This window comes from Pristis pectinata, chromosome 22 (assembly GCF_009764475.1).
Source record: "Pristis pectinata isolate sPriPec2 chromosome 22, sPriPec2.1.pri, whole genome shotgun sequence".
Taxonomy (NCBI): Eukaryota; Metazoa; Chordata; class Chondrichthyes; order Rhinopristiformes; family Pristidae; genus Pristis; species Pristis pectinata.
This window is the reverse complement of record NC_067426.1, coordinates 256,526-278,661: the sequence shown is the minus strand read 5'-3', so window position 1 is coordinate 278,661 and position 22,136 is coordinate 256,526. Positions and strand designations below refer to the sequence as shown.

The window sequence follows — 22,136 nt, the reverse complement described above, 5'->3', positions numbered from 1 at the left end:
TCACAGGCCTCCAATCAGAGAGACAACCATCTACTACCACTTTCTGGCTTCTCCTGCTACACCAACATTGAATCCAACTGACTACTCACTGGAGTACAGAAGAATGAGAGGGGACCTCATAGAGACATTTAAAATGTTGAAAGGACTGGACAGAGTAGATGTGGTCAAGCTGTTTCCCTTGGTGGGTGAGTCCAGGACCAGACGGCACAATCTTAGAATTAGAGGGTACAGGTTTACAACAGAGATGAAATTTCTTAAGCCAGAGGGTGGTGAATTTGTGGAATTCCTTGCCATGTACAGCAGTGGAGGCCAGATCATTGGAGGCATTTAAGGAAGAGATAGATAGATATCTAAATAGTCGGGGTATCAAGGGATATGGGGATAAGGCCGGAAATTGGGGTTAGGTTTTTTTTTGCCCCCCCCCAATTTCTCATTTCTTTTTCTTTTTTCCTTTTCTTTAGAGCAGACTCGATGGGCCAAATAGCCTACTTCTGCTCCCTTGTCTTGTGATCTTGTGATCTTCATACTGAATGCCAAATGACTTAACCTTCTGGACCAGCCTCCCATGTGGGAATTTGTCAAAGGCCTTGCTAAAGTCCACGTAGACAACATCCACCACCTTTCCTTCATAACCCTTCCTGGTAACCTCCTTGAAAAACTCTATAAGATTGGTTAGACATGACCTGCCACGCACAAAGCCATGTTGACTATCCCTAATCAGGCCCTGTCTAGCCAAATACTTATATGTCCTGTCCTTCAGAATACCTTCCAATAATTTACCCACAACTGTCATCAGGCTCACCGACCTATAATTTCCCAGCTTATTCTTAGAGCCTTCCTTAAACAATGGAACAATATTAGCTATCCTCCAGTCCTCTGGCACCTCACCCATGGCTAAGGACATTTTAAATATCTCTGCCAGGGCCCATGTAATTTCTGCACTAGCCTCCCACAAGGTCCAAGGGGCACTTCGTCAGGCCCTGGATATTTATCCACCTTCATTTGCCTCAAGACAGTAAGCACCTCCTCTTCTGTAATCCAGATATGGTCCATGACCTCATTACTGTTTTTCCTCTGTCTATAGTCTCTGTATCTGTCTCCAGAGTAATTACAGATACAAAAAATTCATTTAAGATCTCCCCCATCTCTTTCAGCTCTATGCATTGATGTCCACGCTGATCTTCGAGGGGACCAATTTTGTCCCTTGCTATCGTTTTGCTCTTAACATAGCTATAGAAACCCTTGGGATTCTCTTTCACCTTGTCTGCCAGGGCAACCTCATGTCCTCTTTTAGCCCTCCTGATTTCTCTCTTAAGTGTTCTCTTGAATTTCTTATACTCAAGTGCCTCATTTGATCCTAACTGCCTATACCTAATATGCGCCTCTTCTTTTTCTTTACCAGGGCATCAATAGCCGTTGATAACCAAGCTCCCTGAACCTGTTAGCCTTGCCTTTTATTCTGACAGGAACATACAGATTCAGTACTCTCAATATTTTACTTTTGAAGGCCTCTCAGTTATAAAGCATCTCTTTGCCAAAAAAACAACCTATCCCAATGCACGTTTGCCAGATCCCTTCTGATGCCATCAAAATTGACCTCCCTCCAGTTTAAAATCTTAACCGTAGGACCTGTCCTATCCTTCTCCATAATTATCTTGAAACTAATGGAATTATCATCACAAAAAGCACTCGAGGAACTCGGCATGTCAGGCAGCATCTATGGAGAGATAAACAGTTGACTTTTCGGGTCAAGACTCTTCATCAGGATTGACCCTGACCTGCTGAGTTACTCCAGCACTGTTTGTGTGTGTTGCTCCAGATCCCAGCATCTGCAGAATCTTTTGTGTCAATGGAATTATGATCACTAGATCCAAAGTGTTCCCCTATACACACTTCTGTCACCTGCCCTGTCTCATTTCCTAAGAGGAGATCCAGTATCATGCTCTCTCTAGTTGGACCTCTACATATTGATTAAAGAAACTTTCCTGAACATACTTGACAAATTCTATCCCAGCCAGTCCTTTTACAGTATCGGAACCCCAGTCAATATGTGGAAGGTTAAAATCACCTACTATCACAACTTTATATTTCCTACAACTGTCTGCTATCTGCCTACAAATTTGCTCCTCTAAATCCTGCTGACTATTAATGTGGTCATCCCTTTTTTATTCCTCAGTTCCACCCAAATTGCCTCAGTAGTGAAGCCCCTCCAGTCCGTGACATTTTCCCTGATGAGTAATGCCACCCCTCCCCCTTTAATACCTCCCCCTCTATCATGTCTAGAACATCGGAACCCTGGAACATTGAGCTGCCAGTCCTGCCCCTCCTGCAACCAAGTCTCACTGATGGCTACATCATCATAATTCCACATATGGATCCACGCTCTAAGTTCATCTGCCTCACCTACAATACTCCTTGCATTGAAATAGACGCAACTCAGAACATTAGTCCCACCACGCTCAACCTTTCAGTTTCCATCTTTGCTTGTAGTCTTAACATCCACTTTCCCTACCGCCACTCTACTTGCTGTCCCGCTACTCTGGTTCCCACCCCCCTGCAAACTCTAGTTTAACCTCCCCACCAACAAGCAGCACTAGCAAAACTTCCTGCAAGGATGTTGGTCCCCCTCCAGATCAGGTGCAAACTGCCCCATTTGTACAGATCCCACCTGCCCTGGAAGAGAGCCCAATGACATAAAATTCTGAAGCCCTCCCACCTGCACCATCTGCTTAGCCATCTTCTTATTTCTTGCCTCACTAACATGTGGCATGGGTAGCAACCCTGGAGGTCCTGTCTCACCACCCTGGAGGTCGTCTTTTAACTTAGCACCTAACTCCCTGAACTCACTTTGCAGGACCTCGTCACTTTTCCTGCCTATGTCATTGGTACCAACGTGTACCACGGCCTCTGACTGTTCACCCTCCCCCTTAAGAATGCTATAGACTCGATCTGAGACATTTTTGACCCTGGCACCTGGGAGGCAACATACTATCCAAGAGTCTCATTCTTGTCCACAGAACTTGCTGCCTACACCCCTAATCAATGAATCCCTTATCACTACCACTTGCCTCTTTTCCCTTCTGAGCCACAGAGCCAGACTCAGTGCCTGAGACCTGACTGCTGTGGCTCTCCCCTGGTAGGTCAATCCCCACCCCCCCCCCACCCCCAACATTATCGAAAACAATATACTTGTTATTGAGGGGAACAGCCACAGGGGTACCCTGTGTAGCACTGACTGCCTATTCTCTTTCCCACTCCTAACAGTCACCCAGCTACCTGCCTCCTGCAACTTAGGTGTGGCTGCTTCCCTGTAACTCCTGTCTATCAACCCTTCTGTCTCCCAAATGGTCCGAAGGTCATCCAGCTCGAGCTCCCTAACACGGTCTGTAAGGAGCTGCAGACGGATGCACTTCTCGCAGGTGTAGTCATGAGGGACACTGGAGGTCTCCTTAACTTCCCACATCATGCAAGAGGAGCACACCACTGCACTGGGTGTCATTCCCACTGCTCTACCTGTGCAAAAATAAAGAAAGAGAACATAGCAGAACCTCACCTTAGCCTCTGCCTCCATTCACCGAAGCCTCTTGAGCCAAAGCCTCAGCTCCCCACTCCAACAATGCCCACTCCGCTCGACCCTAACTTCTTTGCAGTCCTCACTTGTGGTCAGCAAAAATCTCAGTCAGACCCCCAGCAATCTCTTCCCTTGCCCCCAATAGTAACCTGGCACGAAAAGCAGGCAGGGCAGCGAGTGGCATATTGGCCTTTACTGCAAGGAGATTAGAGTTTAGAAATGGGGAAGTATTGTTACAATTGGGCAGTGCACCGGTGAGGCCACGCCTGGATTGCTGTGAACAAATGTGGCCCCCTTATTTAAGAAAGGATATACTGGTATTGGAGGCAGTCCAGAAGAGATTCACTAGACAAATTCATGAGAATGAGATGTGCCCAAAAGAAAATCACATCCATATTCTTCATTGTTTCGGAGAATGAATGGTATCTTAATGAAATACAAGCTCCTTAGGGAGTGCGATAGGATAGATGTCACAGTGCTTCTACTCATAGGAGAAACTCGAAGGGGGGGAAGATGGTTACAAGGTTAGGGGCAGTCATTTAAAACTAACGTGGGTAGGAACTTCTTCTCAGTGAGGGTGATGAATCTCTGGAATTTTCTACCCCAGAGGGTTGTGGAGGCCACATTATTGGGGGTATTTAAAGAAAAAGTAGATTTTTTTAAGAAGATCAAGGAATTGATAGCTAGAAAACACTGGTTACACAGCACTTGGAGAATTATGGGCAGCTCTGGTCTCCACACTATAGAAAGGATGAGGTTGTACTGCAGAGAATGCAGAAGAGATTCACCAGGATGTTGCCTGGATTGGAGGACTTTAGTTATGGGGAAAGATTGGAGAGTCTGGACTTGTTTTTCCTAGAGTGAAGGAGTTTGAGGGTTACCTGATAGAAGTATATAAGATCATGAGAGGTACAGATGCTGTAGATAGTCAGAATCTTTTCCCCTTGGTAGAGCTATCAAAAACAAGAGGGCATAGGTTTAAGTTGAGGAGATTTAAAGGGGATTTAAGGGGAAAGTTTTTTTCATTTACATGGGGAGTGGTTGATATCTGGAACTCACTGCCAGAGGTGGTGGTAGAATCAGATACAATCACTACATTTAAGAGACATTTAGATAGACATTTTCAATAGGTATGATTTATGTAAGTAAATGGAATTAGCATTAATGGGCAAACATGTCAGCATGTATATGGTGGACTGAAGGACCTATTTCTATGCTGTACAACTCTATGATCCCATGAAGAACTGGCACAGAAGAGGAGATTTGGCCTTGGGCAGATTAGCCGTGATCATATTGAAAGGCTTGAGAGGCTGAGTGATCTACTCCTACTCCTATTTTGTTATGTCCACTCTCAATCATTGACAGTGCTATTGAGTGGCACTTGCCAATGCCCCATTTGGATTTTGCCAGGACCACTTAGCTCTAGACCTCATCACACCCTTGGTCCAAACATAGAAACAAGAGCTGAATTGCAGAGGTGAGGTGAGAGTAATTGCCCTTGACACTAAGGAACCATTTGACTGAATGTGGCATCAAGCAGCCCTAGTAAAACTGAAATCAATGGCTATCAAAGGGACAATACTTTAATGGCTGCAGTCATACCTTGCACAAAGGAAGATGGTATAATTGTCTGAGGTCAACGACAGGACATCACTGCAGCAATTCCTCAGGGCAGTGTCATGGTAAATATCTTAACTGTTTCATCAACAACTTTCCTTCTATCATAAGATCAGTGGTGAGGACATTCAGCAAATGAAGTAGCCTATGACTGGTAAGTGCCAGGCATTGATAATCTCCAACAAGAACATAACTTTGAAATTCAATGGTCTTACCATCTCGGAGTACCCCACCATCAGCATCCTGGAGGCCAAGATCAACCAGGAACTCAAATGAACCAGCACATTAATATCGTGGCTACAAGAGCAGGTCAGACACTGGATATCCTACAGCAAATGACTCATTTTCTGGCACCTCATGGCCTTTCCACTACCAACAATGCACAACCTAAGAGCATGATAGAACATTTTCAACTTACCTGGATGAATGCAGCTCCAACAACTATCAAGAAGCTCTGCATCCACCTCGGACAGTGCAACCCAATTGATTGGCACCCCATCTTCTACCCTCAACATTCATTCCTTCCACCGCCACTAGACAGCAGCTATAGTGAATACAACCTGCAAAATCCACTGTAATCTCTCACTCAGACTACTCTAAGAGAACCTCCCTAACCTGTGACCTCTGCCATTAAGGAAGACAAGGGTAGGAGGTGCATGAGCATTTTGCCCACTGCAGCTTCCCCTCAAAGTTACTCACCATCCTGAGTTGCAAATATTTCACCGGTCCTTCATTGCTGCTGGGTCTAAATCCTGGAATTCTCTACCCAATGGCACTGTGGGAGTACTCTCACCTGAAGGACTGCAGTGGTCAACAGGGAACCTCACCACCACCTTCTTCAGGGCAATAAATGTTGACCAGATCCCAAAATGAACATTAAAATAATTCCTACTATCCCCACTTCCCTTGATTCCTTTGATAATAGCCTCGATTTCATTGAATAGCAAAGCTAGATTGAAGAGTCAAATGCTCCTATTTCTTAAATTCCCTCATCCTTTTGAATATAATGGCCAACAGCAACTAATTAAGGGTTGCCAAGTATCATGTGTCCTGACATTTCTTATTTCTGTTTGCAAGGGAGAGATTATTGAATGCAAGTTAAAAATAATTCTGAGGGTAGTTGAAATGGAAAAAAAATAATATATATCAAAGTTAAATGGACAGCATGAAATTGTAATGTTTATCCCCCTATAATATTAATACTTTGCCTCCTACAATTGAAGAAAAGCCAGTTTCAGGAAATATCTTTTTAGCATCAACTGAACTGGCATTATGGTATTTAGAATTGGAAGGCCACAAGACCCTTTAACTGCATTTTGGCACTCTGTGGTTTACTGCAGCTATCTCTTGATCCACATCTTCAATACCAAAATCTTGACAGAGTGTTTCCCTATCTCTGTCAAAACCTTTCATAATTTTGATTTTGATTTTCAGGTTGGAGCGCCACAGGGTTTGCTGCTATACTTTGTATCAATAATTAATAGAATATAGAATAGTACAGCACAGGAACAGGCCCTTCGGCCCACAATGTTGTAATAAAATGTGTAGTAATAAAATGCCCAAGCAAACTAATCCCTTCTGCGTACACAATGTCCATATCCTACCATTTCCCTCACATTCATATGTCTTTCTAAGAGCTTCTTGAATACCCCTATCGTATTTGCCTCCACCACCACCCCAGGCAGCGAATTCCAGGCACCCACCACGCTCTGCGTAAAAAACTTGCCCCGCACATCTCCTTTGAACTTACCCCTTATCACCTTAAATGCATGCCCTCTGGTATTAGACATTTCAACCCCAGGGAAAAGATACTGGCTGTCTACTATGCCTCTCGTAATCTCATAAACCTCTTATCAGATCTCCCCTCAGCCTCCACCGCTCCAGAGAGAACAACCCAAGTTTGTCCAACCTGTCCTCATAGCACATGGCCTCTAATCAAGGCAGCATCTTGGTAAACCTCTTCTGCACCCCCTCCAAAGCCTCAACAACTTCCTATAATGAGGCAACCAGAACTGAATGCAATACTCCAGATGCAGCCTAACTGAAGTTTTATAAAGCTGCAGCATAACTTCCTGACTCTTGAACTCAATGCCTCAACTAATTCCTAACACTTTAGCTTCTCCTCCACTGAATACATTCACCCATTCCTCACTTCCCACCCAAAATGTTGCAGTGAAATACATCATGTCCAAACTGATATCCTTACATTTATTTTTTCAATATATGAATGTAGAGATACATTAGACATTATTGTTTGTGGAACCATGCTTTGTGCAAACTAGCTACCACATTATTCTTAATAAATGGTGGTGATCTGGATTGTCTATAATTGCATAATTTATACTTTCATGTTCTTTATTTCAACCACCTTTTCAGAGGAAGCAAATGGATCCAACATTGGGAAGAACAGGACCGAGCCTGGCCAAATGACAGAATCTTAATGTATTTGTCTGAAGGAAGACACATAGGAACTGTACTTTGGCCATGGAACTATGGTCCAACAAAGAAAATATGTTTTCAAGAAGAAAAATAAAGAGAAAATTTTAAAGCTCTTGTCACTCACTTAATCTGTTCTGGTGTTCCTCCAGATGTTGCATTTGTTATGCCCCATGCGGCTTCTTTTCTTGTCCGAAATTCTGCTTTTTGAAGGAGGTCAATAAGCACTGGAAAAATGCTTGCATCTATTACCGCCTAAAATAGAAAGGGAGGAAGGATGAGCAATTTACATTTAAAAAGTGTTCATTTACAGAGGAGGTCACCTACATTCAATCTCTGGAGGGAATATACTTCAAATAAGACTGCAATGAGGTAGATGGAACAGAAAAATTAGCTGAACTGCAGTCACCTTGACTGAATGGCAATTGACTAGATCGACAGAATGGTTCTTTCAGTATTCCAGAGATAAGTCTAAGTGGTGCCATAACCATAGCTAGCACATTTCTGTTAAATTAGTTAGATCCATTTATTGATAAAAGTTGACAGGATTTTGCAGCAAACCAAAAGTACTTTTATTATATCTTTAGTCTTATTAGAATTTTAAATCAATCAAAAGTGAACTGATATATAAAGGTTACAATTTAAATATTTTTGAAAGTTAAATTTATGTAAATTTAAATAAATCAAATGGAATAGTTGTTGATTCCATTTATTTAAATTCATTTATTTCAAGTCGACGATATATTTGTCTACCTGAATCTGTGCTCGATTCCCAGCTGTAATGTTTGAAATGGTCCAACAGGCCTCCTTTCTTATGGATTCTTTTGGACTACTTAATAAATGTAGAAGACATGGCAAAGCTGAACAATTTAATATGACCTGGCCAAGACAAAAGTAACATGCAATAAATAAAATTTTGCATCTTAAGTTCCTAGAATTTACATTAACACCATTTAGAGTCATAGAATCATATAACACAGAAACAAGGCCCTTTGGGTCACCACATCCATGCTGACCATCAAGTACTTATCTATATTAAGCCCATTTACCAGCATCTGACTTCCAGACTTCAATGCCTTGGCAATTCAAATGCTTGTCTAGATTCTTAAATGTTGTGAGAATACATGCCACTGCCAACTTGTTACACAGTGTGTTCCAGATTGCAACAATCCTCTGAGTGCCTTCTGTTGTAGACATCTCTGTTACGGACTCAAATTTCTCACTTTCCACCCGAGCTGTCTCTCTCATAATTTTGTACACCTCTATCAGGTCCCCTCTCATCGTCCTCCGCTCCAAGGAAAACAAAACCCAGCCTATCCAGTCTCTCCTGACAACTTAAAACACCGCATCCCAGGCAACATCCTGGTGAATTTCTCTGCACCCTCTTCAGTGCAATTACATCCTTTCCTATAGTTTGGTGACCAGGACTACACACAATTCTCCACCCATGGCCTAACCAAAGTTTTATAAAGTTATACCACGAATCCTGTATGCCTTCTTCATTACCCATCTACCTGTGCTCCCACCTTTAGTAATCTATGGACTTGTACACAAAGGTCCCTCTGTTCCTCAAAATTCCCAGGGCTCTACCATTCATGGTGTATATCCTACCATTAGTAGGCCTCCCAAAAAGCATCACCTAGCATTTATTGAGATTAAATTCAAACTGCCACTGCTCCACCCAATTTGCCAGTTGATCAATATAGACTCAAGGTTGTACAGATAGAAACAGGCCCTTCAGCCCACCGCGTCTATGCTGAACATCATGCCCATCTATACCGATCCCACACCTGCATTAATCCATATCCCCTATGCTCTGGCTCATTCAGGTACCTGTCCAGATGCCTCCTAATTTCCTGTCTAATACCATCAAAATTTGCCTTGCCCCAATTTAGAAATTTAACTTGTGGATAAGTTCTGTCCTATAACTATTTCAAAACTAATAGAACTGTAGTCACTGGTCCCAAAGTGCTCCCTCACTGACATCTCAGTCGCTTGCCCTGCCCTATTTCCTAAGAGTAGGTCAAGCTTTGCCTTCTCCCTTATTGGGGCCTCTATATATTGAGGAAACTTTCCTGAACACACTTAACAAATTCCACCCCATCTAAGCTCTCAGCACTATGGTAGGGCCACAAGAATCCCTTCTCTTGCTTTCCAGAGCAGCCAAGCATACATGTCAACAAGCCCTGGGAGTTTATCTACCTTTATGACATCTAATACATCCTTCTTATTAATGTTAACATTTTTTAAGAATATCCCTGACCCCTCCCTGAAACCAGCAATTGCAATATCTTCCTCCTTAGTAAATACAGATGAAGGGTGTTCATTTAAAACTTCACCCACATCTTCTGCCTCTACCCACAGATTGCCTCTTTTATCCCTATTGGGCCCCACTCCTTCCATGGTTACCCCCCTTTGTCTAATTATACTCATAAAATGCCCTGAGATTTCCTTAATCTTGTCTGCCAGTGATACTTTGTGGCCCCTTTTGCCTTCCTAATTTTTTTACAACTTCCCTACACATTCTATATTCTTTAAAGGCCTTCTAACTTCACAAAATTCAAAAGACCTTAATTTCTACTTTAAAGGTGAAAAAAAATCAGTCTTGCAACCTAAAGCTCAAGTGGGCATAATCTTCACTAAAATGCCTCTTGCTTTTAGAATTTGCAACAATATTTGAACAGGTTCATTTGTGGTGCACTTACCTGTGTCTGGATATCATCTCCTGTTACTATGTTACCTACAGCTCTTAATGCTGGTGAAGCAACTTTGTAATCATTATGCCTATAAGAAACTACACAACGACTTCTCAGAAATTATGCATCCAACATGCGAACTGGCTATTCATACAAGTCACAGAAATCAACATTGACATGCATTGCTTAGTAAGTCTTCCTTGCACTGGTTATTTGTAAAATATTTGTTGCTTCAGGAAAGTAAGATACAACCTAAAAGCCAAGCACAGCAGATGCTGGAAATGTGAAGCAAAGCAAAGCCAGAAATACACAGCAGGTCAGGCAGCAATGTAGACAGAAACAGTTAACGTTTCAGATCAATAATCTTTCATCTTGGACTTAAAACATTAACCGTTTCTCTCTCCACAGATGCTTGTCTAAGTTGCTGAGTACTTCCAGCTTTATTATTTAAGGCGCATACCAATTTAGGAGGCAGCCTGGCAGCCCATTCCAGGCATACAATTTCAAAGTTTTACTTGGGAAATGGATGGAGATTCTTATCATAAATATTTATAACTCCCACCTCTCCAAAATCGATAGAAATAAAGCCATAAAGCAAACTATCAGCTGCAATAGGAGACATTTGCACATATACAGTACATTGTAATAATATATAAAAAGCAGGGAAATATAAGCTACATTTATGAACTATGTTATAAATGGAGTAAGTTTTGTGAATTTATATTAAATGAAAAGGGAAAATAAACTGGTGACATATTTGAATGCTTGTTTGTCCTCATAAACTTCTAGTTCAATCCATGGACGATTTAACATTGATGTTTCTAACCTTTATCTAGGAGGCTACCCAAAAATTAAAATTTGAGACTTTTATCTGAGATTATAAAGGGTATTACCACATCATGGTAAAAAAAACTTACATTAACAGTTCCACCAATCGCCTGCAAATCCCAGAGTCAATAACAGCTTGAATTTTCTCATCTGGGTCCATCTGACAAGTATGATAATGCCCAACAAGCATCAGCAAGCAAGTCAGGGTCACTGCTGAACAGTAATCTGGCCAGTACAGTTAAACACGGGGATACCTGTAAGTAAAATGGAGGACCTTTCATTTTAGCTGCTTTGTAAATTGAAATCCATTTGAGACAATATCCTGCCAGTTACAAAACTGAAACACAGCCATAAAAAATACTGGAGGGTAGCTAATGTTGTGCCTTTATTTAAGAAGAGCAGCAAGAATGAGCCATGGAACTACAGGCCAGTGAGCTTAACCATCAGTGGTGGGAAAGTTACTGGAGGGGATTCTGAGAGACAGGATCCACCTGCATTTGGAAAGGTAAGGACTGATTCGGAATAATCAGCATGCCTTTGTTTTGAAGAGGTGACCAAAGGGACTGAGGAGGGCAGGGCAATAGACATTGACCTGGACTTCAATAAGGCCTTTGACAAGGTCCTGCATGGTAGGCTGATCCGGAAGGTTTGATCACATAGGATCCAGGGTGAGCTAGCCTATTGTATACACAATTGGCTTGGTGGAAGGAATCAGAGGGTGGTAGTGGAGGGCTGTTTTTCAGACTGGAGGTATGTGACAAGTGGTGTGCCGCAAGGTTCGGTGCTGGGTCCACTGGGTTTGTCATCTGTATTAATGATTTGGATGAGAATGTAAAAGGTTGGCGCATGGCTCCAAAATTGGTGGTATAGTGAACAGTGATGGCATTACAACAGGATCTAGATCAACTAGGAAAGTGGGCCAAGGAATGGCAAACGGAATTTAATGTGGGCAAAGTGTTGCATTTTGTTAAGTTAAAGCATGGCAGGACTTACACAGTAAATGGCAGGGCTCTAGAGGGTGTTGTGGAGGGACCTAGGGGTACAAGTAACATAGTTTCCTGAAAGCGGTGACATAGGTAGAACAGGATGGTGAAGAAGGTGTGGTGAAGATCCAGAGGACGTAGGTTTAAAGTGAGAGGGAAAAGATTTAAAGTGGACCTAAGGGGTAAGTTTTTCACCTGGAGGGTGGTGGGTCTGTGGAATGAGCAGCCAGAGGAAGTGATAGAGACAGGCACAGTTACAATGCTTAAAAGACATTGGACAGCTACATGGATGAGACTAGCTCAGGGAGGCAACTTGGTTGGCACGGACACGTTGAGGCAAAGGGCCTAAATCAGAATCAGAATCACTGACATACACCGAGAAAGTTGTTGTTTTGCGGCAGCAGTGAAGTGCAAGACATAAAAATTACCATAGGTTACAAAAATAAATAAATTGTGCAAAAGAGAAATAACAAGGTAGGGTTCATGGACCGCTCAGAAATCTGATGGCGGAGAGGAAGAAGCTGTTCCTGAAACGTTGAGTGTGGGTCTTCAGGCTCCAGTACTTCCTTCCCGATGGTAGTAACATGAGGAGGGCATGTCCTGGATGGTGAGGGTCCTTAGTGATGGATGAACACAAGAAATAGAAGCAGGACTAGGCCATCTGGCCCGTTGAGCCTGCTCCGCTATTCGATAAGATCATGGCTGATCTGGCCGGGGACTCAGATCCACCTGCCTACCTTTTCCCCATTACCCTTAATTCCCCTACTATGCAAAAATCTATCTAACTGTGTCTTAAAATATATTTAATAAGGGAGGCTCTGCTGCTTCCCTGGGCAGAGAATTCCACAGATTCCCTACTCTCTGGGAAAAGTAGTTTCTACTCATCCCCATCCTAAATCTATTCCCCCGAAGCTTGAGGCTATGCCCCCTGGTTCTAGTCTCACCTACCAGTGGAAACAACCTTTCTGCCTCTATCTTATCTATCCCTTTCATAATTTAATAAGTTTCTATAAGATCCCCTCTCATTCTTCTGAATTCCAGTGAGTATAGTCCCAGGTGACTCAATCTCTTCACATAGGCTAAACCCCTTATCTCCAGAATCAATCTGGTGAACCTCCTCTGTACTGCTCCAAAGCCAGTATATCTTTCCTCAAATAAGGAAACCAGAACTGCGTGCAGTACTTGAGGTGCAGCCTCACCAGTACCCTATACAGTTGCAGCATAACCTCACTGCTCTTAAATTCAATCCCTCTAGCAATGAAGACCAACATTCCATTTACCTTCTTGATAACCTGTTGCACCTGCAAGCCAACCTTTTGTGATTCATGCACAAGTCCCTCTGCACAACAGCATGCTGCAATCTTTCACCATTTAAATAACAAACTGATCTTATATTTTTCCTTCTAAACTGGATGACCTCACATTTACCAACATTGTACTCCATCTGACAGACCCTTGCCAACTATCTGTATCTCTCTGCAGACTCTCCGCACTCTGTCGCCTTTTTGAGGCATCGCCTCTTCAAAATGTCCTCGATGGTGGGGAGGGTTCTGCCTGTGATGGAGCTGGCTGAGTTTACAACTCACTGCAGCCTCTTCGATCCTGAGCATTGGAGGCTCCATACCAGGTGGTGATGTAACCAGTCAGAATGCTCTGCACTGTACATCTGTAGAAATTTGCAAGAGTCTTTGGTGACGTACCAAATCTCCTCAAACTCCTAATGAAGTAGAGCCACTGACATGCCTTCTTCATAACTGCATCAATGTGTTGGGCGCAAGATAGATCCTCTGAGATTTTGACTCTCAGGAACTTGAAGCTGGTCACCCTTTCCACTGCCTGTTTCTGTGGTGTATAACTCTATGAGTCTATTCAAGCTACAGGTCATGGTGACATAAATACATTTTAAAGGAGGATATTTACCTTCTCAAAATCAGGAGGTGGATTTTTCCCTCTACACAAGTTTGACAGTGCCCAAACAGCATTTCTTGTCATTGTGAGTCTATTAGATTTAGTCAATAACCTACAAGAGAAAAAAACACACAACACAGAATCTTGCAGCTATTACAATAATCAGATTACTATAACAAAATGGCATGTTGTAAATGAGAACGTATCCACAAGTTTAAAGAGGAAAATTTCTATCTCAAAGGTATCATAAAGGTTTCTTCATAAAATAATCCCACCCAGCCTCGTGTGCATTATTTTAATGTGTTCTTTAACCCCTTTCCACATATTTTATTGCATGTCAAACCCTTATCCAAGAAAAAAAATCAGTCCAATGACTGTTATTCCATAGACAATTTGACTTAACTACAATTCAATCTTTCAACTATACATTTTGCAATGAAATTCATTGGCCTGAAGAGAACACACTTCATTTTTTCTCCTGTCCAGCTGCTAATTAAATCCTCATATAATTGTGAAAAGCTCTGACTAATGCAAATACTTACTGCAACAATGGTGGAAGGATCCCACAGTGAAGTACGAAGTCCCTGCACACTGCACTATCACCTGCAATGTTTCCCAAGGCCCACACTGCCTAGGAAACAAATGCAAACTTTAAAGCATAAGATATTTAAAGCATAAGATGAAGGGCAGATCATGTCTCACAAGCCTGATAGTGTTACTTGAAGAAGTGACCAAACAGATTGATGAGGGTAGTTCAGTAGATGTGGTCTACATGGATTTTAGTAAGGCATTTGACAAGGTTCCACATGGTAGGCTTCTTCAGAAGGTCAGAGGCCAAGGGATCCAGGGAGGCTTGGCCATGTGGATTCAAAATTGGCTTGCCTGTAGAAAGCACAGGGTTGTGGTGGAGGGAGTCCATTCAGATTGAAGGGCTGTGACTAGCGGTGCCCCACAAGGATCAGTTCTGGGACCTCTGTTTTTCGCGATTTTTATTAATGACGGATGAGGGGGTAGAAGGGTGGGTTGGCAAGTTTGCAGATGACACAAAGGTTGGTGGTGTTGTGGATAGTGTAGAGGATTGTCGAAGATTGCAGAGGGACTTTGATAGGATGCAGAGCTGGGCCGACAAGTGGCAGATGGAGTTCAATCCAGAGAAGTGTGAAGTGGTACACTTTGGAAGAACAAACTCCAAGGCAGAGTACAAAGTTAATGGCAGGATTCTTGGTAGTGTGGAGGAGCAGAGGGATCTGGGGGTCCATATCCACAGAGCCATGAAAGTTGCCTCTCAGGTGGATAGGGTAGTTAAGAAAGTTTATGGGGTGTTAGCTTTCATAAGTCGAGGGATCGAGTTTAAGAGCCACGAGGTAATGATGCAGCTCTATAAAACTCTGGTTAGACCACACTTAGAATATTGTGTCCAGTTTTGGTCGCCTCATTATAGAAAGGATGTGGAAGCGTTGGAGAGGGTGTAGAGGAGATTTACCAGGATGCTGCCTGGTTTAGAGAGTATGCATTATGAGGAGAGACTAAGGGAGCTAGGGCTTTACTCTTTGGAGGGGAAGAGGATGAGAGGAGACATGATAGAGGTGTACAAAATATTAAGAGGAGTAGATAGAGTGGACAGCCAGCACCTCTTTCCCAGGGCACCAACGCTCAATACAAGAGGGCATGGCTTTAAAGTAATAGGTGGGAAGTTTAAGGGAGATATCAGAGGAAGGTTTTTTACCCAGAGAGTAGTTGGGGCATAGAATGCACTGCTTGGGGCGGTGGTGGAGGCAGGTACATTGGTCAAATTCAAGAGATTACTAGATAGCCAAATGGAGGAATTTAAAATAGAGGGATATGTGGGAGGAAGGGGTTAGATAGTCTTAGGCGAGGCTTAAAGGTCAGCACAACATTGTGGGCCAAGGGGCCTGCATTGTGCTGTACTGTTCTATGTTCCATATATACTTCAGTAAAATTCAATAACATTTGAGAAAGTTGCAGAAACTAAAATATTGGCTAGTTGTCTTATTCTACCCAAAAAGGAATACGAAGAATTGAAGGGAATATGTGAAACTGCTCATTCCTCCAGCACAGCTTTTCTGGGTTCCAAACTTGGAAAGAATATCAAGGCATTAGAGTGTAACAGAACATTTCTACAATAACATTAGACATTCAATCAGGTGAAAAGATGAGAGGACCTGAATTAAAAACAGAAAACACTGTAAATACTCAACAGGTCAGGCAGCATCTGTAGAAAGGGAAATGGAGTTAATGTTTCAGGAAAAGTGCAAACACAAGTCAGAGTGGCTGGAGGAGGAATGGATAGGACTAGGGGAATATCTTGGAGAGAATGGAAGCCAATGTGTCTGAGGTGATCTGGGCTGTCTGGTTGATGGATCCATGAAGGTAGTTAAATAGGTAGAGAAAATAAACAAGAGGACATGCTAAAGCTGTGAAATTCAGGTCAAATTGTTGTTGAGAGCTGAAAACAGACAGGGAATGCTATAAATGCCTTGCAGATCAGACCGTGTTTGTGAAAAGAGAAAAACTTAATTAATATTACAGATGGTTAACCTTACAGTAAACCTTTCAAACAGAAAAAAGTTATCTGAAATTATTTTTTGTATATATTCATTTGAGGAATGTGATCTTAGCAGGTTGAGCCAGCATTTAATTGCCCAACCCCAGTTGCCCTTAAAAAGGTGGTGGTGAGCTGCCTTTTTGAACTGCTACAGTCCTTAATGTGTGAGTTCAATTTGATATCAAGTCCTGAAGGCTGCAATGTGGATTGTGTGAAGGGACGAAGTCAAAAAACAAATGTTACATCACCTGCAGTTGCATGGGAGGGTGCTGTGAAAAGGAAGGTGGTTAGTGGAGATGGAAGAGCAGACCAGGGAGTTGCAAAAGAAACAGTCCCTTCACAAGTTCTGCAAAACATTGACTGGTTTCTCTTTCCACAGATGCTGCTTGAATGGCTGAATTCTTCTCACATTTTGATTTTGGTCCCTTCATAATGCTGAGTCCAGATGGGTGAGAAAGACACTTAACAGAGAGTCATACAAATTGTCATAAAGCCATACAGCATGGAAACAGGTCCTTCGGTTCAACCTGTCCATACCAACCCAGTGGCCTACCTGAGCTTGTCCTATTTGCTTGTGGTTAGCTCATATCCTTCTAAACTTTTTCTATCCATCTACCTGTCCAAATATCTTTTCAATCTTATAATTGTACATGCCTCTACCATTCCTCTGGCAGCTTGTTCCATATACCCACCATCATCTGCATCAAAAGGTTGCCCCTCATTGTCCCCTTTATATCTTTCCCATCTCACTTTAAACCTTCGCTCTCTAGATTTAGACCACTGCCCCCCTCCCCCTGCTCCCCTGGGAAAAAGACCATGACCATTCATGTTATCCATGCCCCTCATGATTTTATAAACCTCTATAAGATCACCCCTCGGCCTCCTAAGCTCCAGAGAAAAAAAGCCCCTGCTTATCCAGCCTCTCCTTATAATTCAAGCCCTCCCAGTCCAAGTAACATCTTTGTGAATATTTTCTGCACCCCTTCCAGCTTAATGACATTCTTCCTACAGCTAGGTGACCAGAACCGCAGACAATACTCCCATTAACATCTTAGAACACAGAACACTACAGCACAGTATAGGCCCTTCAGCCCACAATGTCGTGCCAACATTTATCCTGCTCTAAGATCTATCTAACCCTTCCCTCCCACATAGCCCTTTATTTTTCTATCATTCATGTGTCTATCTAAGAATCTCTTAAATGTCCCTAATGTACCTGCCCCCACAACCTCTGCCGGTAGTGCATTCCACGCACCCACCACTCTCTGTGCAAAAAAACTTACCCCTAACGTCCCCCTTATACCTTCCTCCAATCACCTCCATGTCCCCTCAGGTTAGCCATTGTCACACTGGAAAAAAGTCTGACTGTCTACTTGATCTCTGCCTCTTATCATCTTGTACACCTCTATCAAATCATCTCTCATCCTCCTTCTCTCCAAAGAGAAAAGACCTAGCTCACTCAACCTATCGTCATAAGACATGCTCTCCAATCTAGGCAACATCCTGGTAAATCTTCTCCGCACCCTCTCTAAAGCTTCCACATTCTTTCTATAATGAGGCAAACAGAACTGAACACAATACTCCAAGTGTGGTCTGACCAGAGTTCTATAGAGCTGCAACATCACCTCACAGCTCTTGAACTCAATACACCGACTAATAAAGGCCAACACTCCATATGTCATCGACCTGCGTGGCAACCTTGAGGGATCTATGGACGTGGACCCGAAGATCCCTCTGTTCTTCCACACTAAGAGTCCTGCCATTAACCTTGCATTCTGCCTTCAAATTCAATCTCCCGAAGTGTATCACTTCACACTTATCTGGGTTGAACTCCATTTGTCACTTCTCAGCCCAGGTCTGCATTCTATCAATATCCTGTTGTAATCTACAGCAACCTTCTACACTATCCACAACACCGCCAAGCTTTGGATCATCAACAAACTTACTAACCCACCCTTCCACATCATCATCCAAGTCATTTATAAAAATCACAAAGAGCAGGGGTCCCAGAACAGATCCCTGCGGAACACCACTGGTCACCGACCTCCAGGCAGAATACGTTCCATCTACCACCACCCTCTGTCTTCTATGGGCGAGCCAATTCTGAATCCACACAGCCAAGTTTCCCTGGATCCCATGCCTCCTCACTTTCTGAATAAGCCTTCAATGAGGAACCTTATCAAATGCCTTACTAAATTCCATGTACACCATATCCACAGAACCATAGAACCATAGAACAATACAGCACAATACAGGCCCTTCGGCCCACCATGTTGTGCCGACCTTCAAACCACTCCTAAGACTATCTAACCCCTTCCTCCCACATATCCCTCTATCTTAAATTCCTCCATATGCTTATCTAACAATCTCTTCAACTTGACCAACGTATCAGCCTCCACCACCACCCCAGGCAGCGCATTCCATGCACCAACCACTCTCTGGGTGAAAAACCTCCCTCTGACATCTCCCTTGAACATCCCCCCCCATTACCTTAAAGCCATGCCCTCTTGTATTAAGCATTGGTGCCCTGGGAAAGAGGCACTCTATCTACTCCTCTTAATATCTTGTCTCCCCTCATCCTCCTTCTCTCCAATGAGTAAAGCCCTAGCTCCTTTAGTCTCTCCTCATAATCCATACTCTCTAATCCAGGCAGCATCCTGGTAAATCTCCTCTGCACCCTCTCCAACGCCTCCACATCCTTCCTGTAATGAGGCGACCGGAACTGGACATAGTACTCTAAGCGTGGTCTAACCAGAGTTTTGTAAAGCTGCATCATTACTTCACGGCTCTTAAACTTGATCCCACGACTTATGAAAGCTAATATCCCATAAGCTTTCTTAACTACCCTATCCACCCGTGTGGCAACTTTCAGTGATCTGTGGATATGAACACCCAGATCCCTCTGCTCTCCTCTACACTGCCCAGAATCCTGCCATTTACCTCGTATTCGGCCTTGGAGTTTGTCCTTCCAAAGTGTACCACCTCACAATTCTCCGGATTGAACTCCATCTGCCACTTCTCAGCCCAGCTCTGCATCCTATCAATATCCCTCTGTAAGCTTCGACAGCCCTCCACACTATCCACAACACCACTGATCTTTATGTCATCTGCAAACTTGCTAACCCACCCTTCCACCCCCTCATCTAAGTCATTAATAAATATCACAAAAAGTAGAGGTCCCAGAACTGATCTTTGTGGGACACCACTAGTCACAGCCCTCCAATCTGAATGGACTCCCTCCACCACAACCCTCTGCTTTCTACAGGCAAGCCAATTTTGAATCCACATGGCCAAGCCTCCCTGGATCCCTTGGCCTCTGACCTTCTGAAGAAGCCTACCATGCAGAACCTTGTCAAACGCCTTACTAAAATCCATGTAGACCACATCTACTGCACTAACCTCACCAATCTTCCTAGTCACTTCCTCAAAGAACCTTATCAGGCTTGTGAGGCAAGACCTTCCCTTCACAAATCCATACTGGCTGTCCCTAATCAGTCCATGATTCTCTAAATGATCATAGATCCTATCTTTTAGAATCCTTTCTAGCAGCTTACCCACCACAGACGTAAGGCTCACTGGTCTGTAATTCCCTGGACTATCCCTACTACCTTTTTTGAATAAGGGGACAACATTCACCACCCTCCAATCCTCCAGTACCATCCCCGTGGACAACGAGGACTCAAAGATCCTAGCCAATGGTTCAGCAATCTCCTCCCTAGCCTCACGAAGCAGCCTGGGGAATATTCCGTCAGGACCCAGGGACTTATCTGTCCTAATATTTTCTAACAGCTCCAACACATCCTCTCTCTTGATATCTACATACTCTAGAACATTACCCTTATCAACACTGTCCTCAGCGTCATCAAGACCCCTCTCCTCGGTGAATACTGAAGTATTCATTGAGAACCTCACCCACTTCCACAGCTTCCAGGCACAGCTTCCCACCTTTGTCTTTAATCGGACCTACCTTTACTCTAGCCATCCTTCTGCTCTTCACGTACGAGTAAAAAGCCTTGGGATTCTCCTTAACCCTACTCTGCAAAGACTTTTCATGTTCCCTTCTCGCTCTCCTCAGCCCCTTCTTAAGTTCCCTCCTTGCTACTCTATAATCCTCATGAGCCCTGTCTGATCCTTGCTGCTTACACCTTATGTATGCTGCCTTCTTCTTCCTAACTAGTTGTTCCACCTCTCTTGTCACCCATGGTTCCTTCACCCTGTCATTCCTCCTCTGCCTCACCGGGACAAATTCATCCCTGACATCCTGCAAGAGATCCCTGAAGATTGACCACATCTCTATAGTACATTTCCCTTCAAAAATGTCATCCCAATTCACACTCTCAAGCTCTTGCCTTATAGCCTCATAATTCGCCTTTCCCCGATTAAATATCTTCCCGTCCTCTTTGCTCCTCTCCCTGTCCACGACAATGCTAAAGGTTATGGAGCAGTGGTCACTGTCCCCCAAATGCTCACCCACCGATAGATCTGTCACCTGATCCGGTTCATTACCTAAAACTAGATCTAATATGGCATTTCCTCTGGTCGGCCTGTCAACATACTGTGACAGGAATCCATCCTGGACATACTTAACAAACTCTGCCCCGTCTAAACCTCTGGCACTAAGCAGGTGCCAATCAATATTTGGGAAGTTGAAGTCTCCCACTATAATAAGCCTGTTATTTTTGCATCTTTCCAAAATCTGCCTCCCAATCTGCTCCTCAGTATCCCTACTGCTACCTGCGGGCCTACAGAATACTCCCAGTACAGTAACTGCTCCTTTCTTGTTCCTAACTTCCACCCATATTGACTCTAGAGAGGATCCTTCTACATTATCCACCTTTTCTGCAGCTGTAACAGTGTCCCTGACCAGTATCGCCACCCTTCCTCCTCTTCTCCCCCCCATCCCTTTTAAAACACTGAAAACCAGCAATATTCAATATCCATTCCTGCCCTGATGTCAGCCATGTCTCTGTGATAGCCACAATATCATAGTCCCATGTACTTATCCAAGCCCTCAGTTCATCTCCCTTATTCCTGATGCTTCTTGCATTTAAGTAAATGCACTTTAGCCCATCTGCCTTACTACTTTTATAGCCTGTACTCTGCTTCTCCTTCCTCAAAGCCTCTCTACCTGTTAGATCTGACTTTTCCCCATCCCCTTCTTCCTCTGACCTACTCCTCTAGTTCCCATCCCCCTCGCAAACTAGTTTAAACCCTCCCGAACCACCCTAGCAAACCTGGCTGCAAGGATATTGGCCCCTCTCGGGTTCAGGTGTAACTCATCCTCTCTGTACAGGTCCCACCTTGCCCAGAAGAGATCCTAGTGCTCCAAAAATCTAAAACCTTCCCTCCTGCACCATCCACTGCTCTAACTTCATCAATGTGCTTTGTCAAATCCTCAAAGAATTCAATCAGGCTCGTGAGGCACGACCTGCCCCTCACAAAGCCATGCTGACTGTCCCTAATTAGCCTATGCTTCTCTAAATGTCCATAAATCCTGTCTCCAAGAATCTTCTCCAGTAACTTGCCCACCA

General features: G+C 43.4%; 1 protein-coding gene across 1 annotated transcript in view; it reads right to left on the bottom strand.

Annotated features, from left to right (window-relative positions):
- The window catches only part of LOC127581604 (importin subunit alpha-7-like), a 127,086-nt gene that overhangs the window by 7,466 nt on the left and 97,484 nt on the right, over positions 1 to 22,136 (bottom strand). The window contains 7 exon segments of the mRNA XM_052036106.1: positions 7,752 to 7,879; positions 8,378 to 8,503; positions 10,330 to 10,408; positions 11,238 to 11,302; positions 11,304 to 11,402; positions 14,052 to 14,151; positions 14,582 to 14,670. Coding sequence (XP_051892066.1) covers positions 7,752 to 7,879; positions 8,378 to 8,503; positions 10,330 to 10,408; positions 11,238 to 11,302; positions 11,304 to 11,402; positions 14,052 to 14,151; positions 14,582 to 14,670 — 686 coding nt within the window.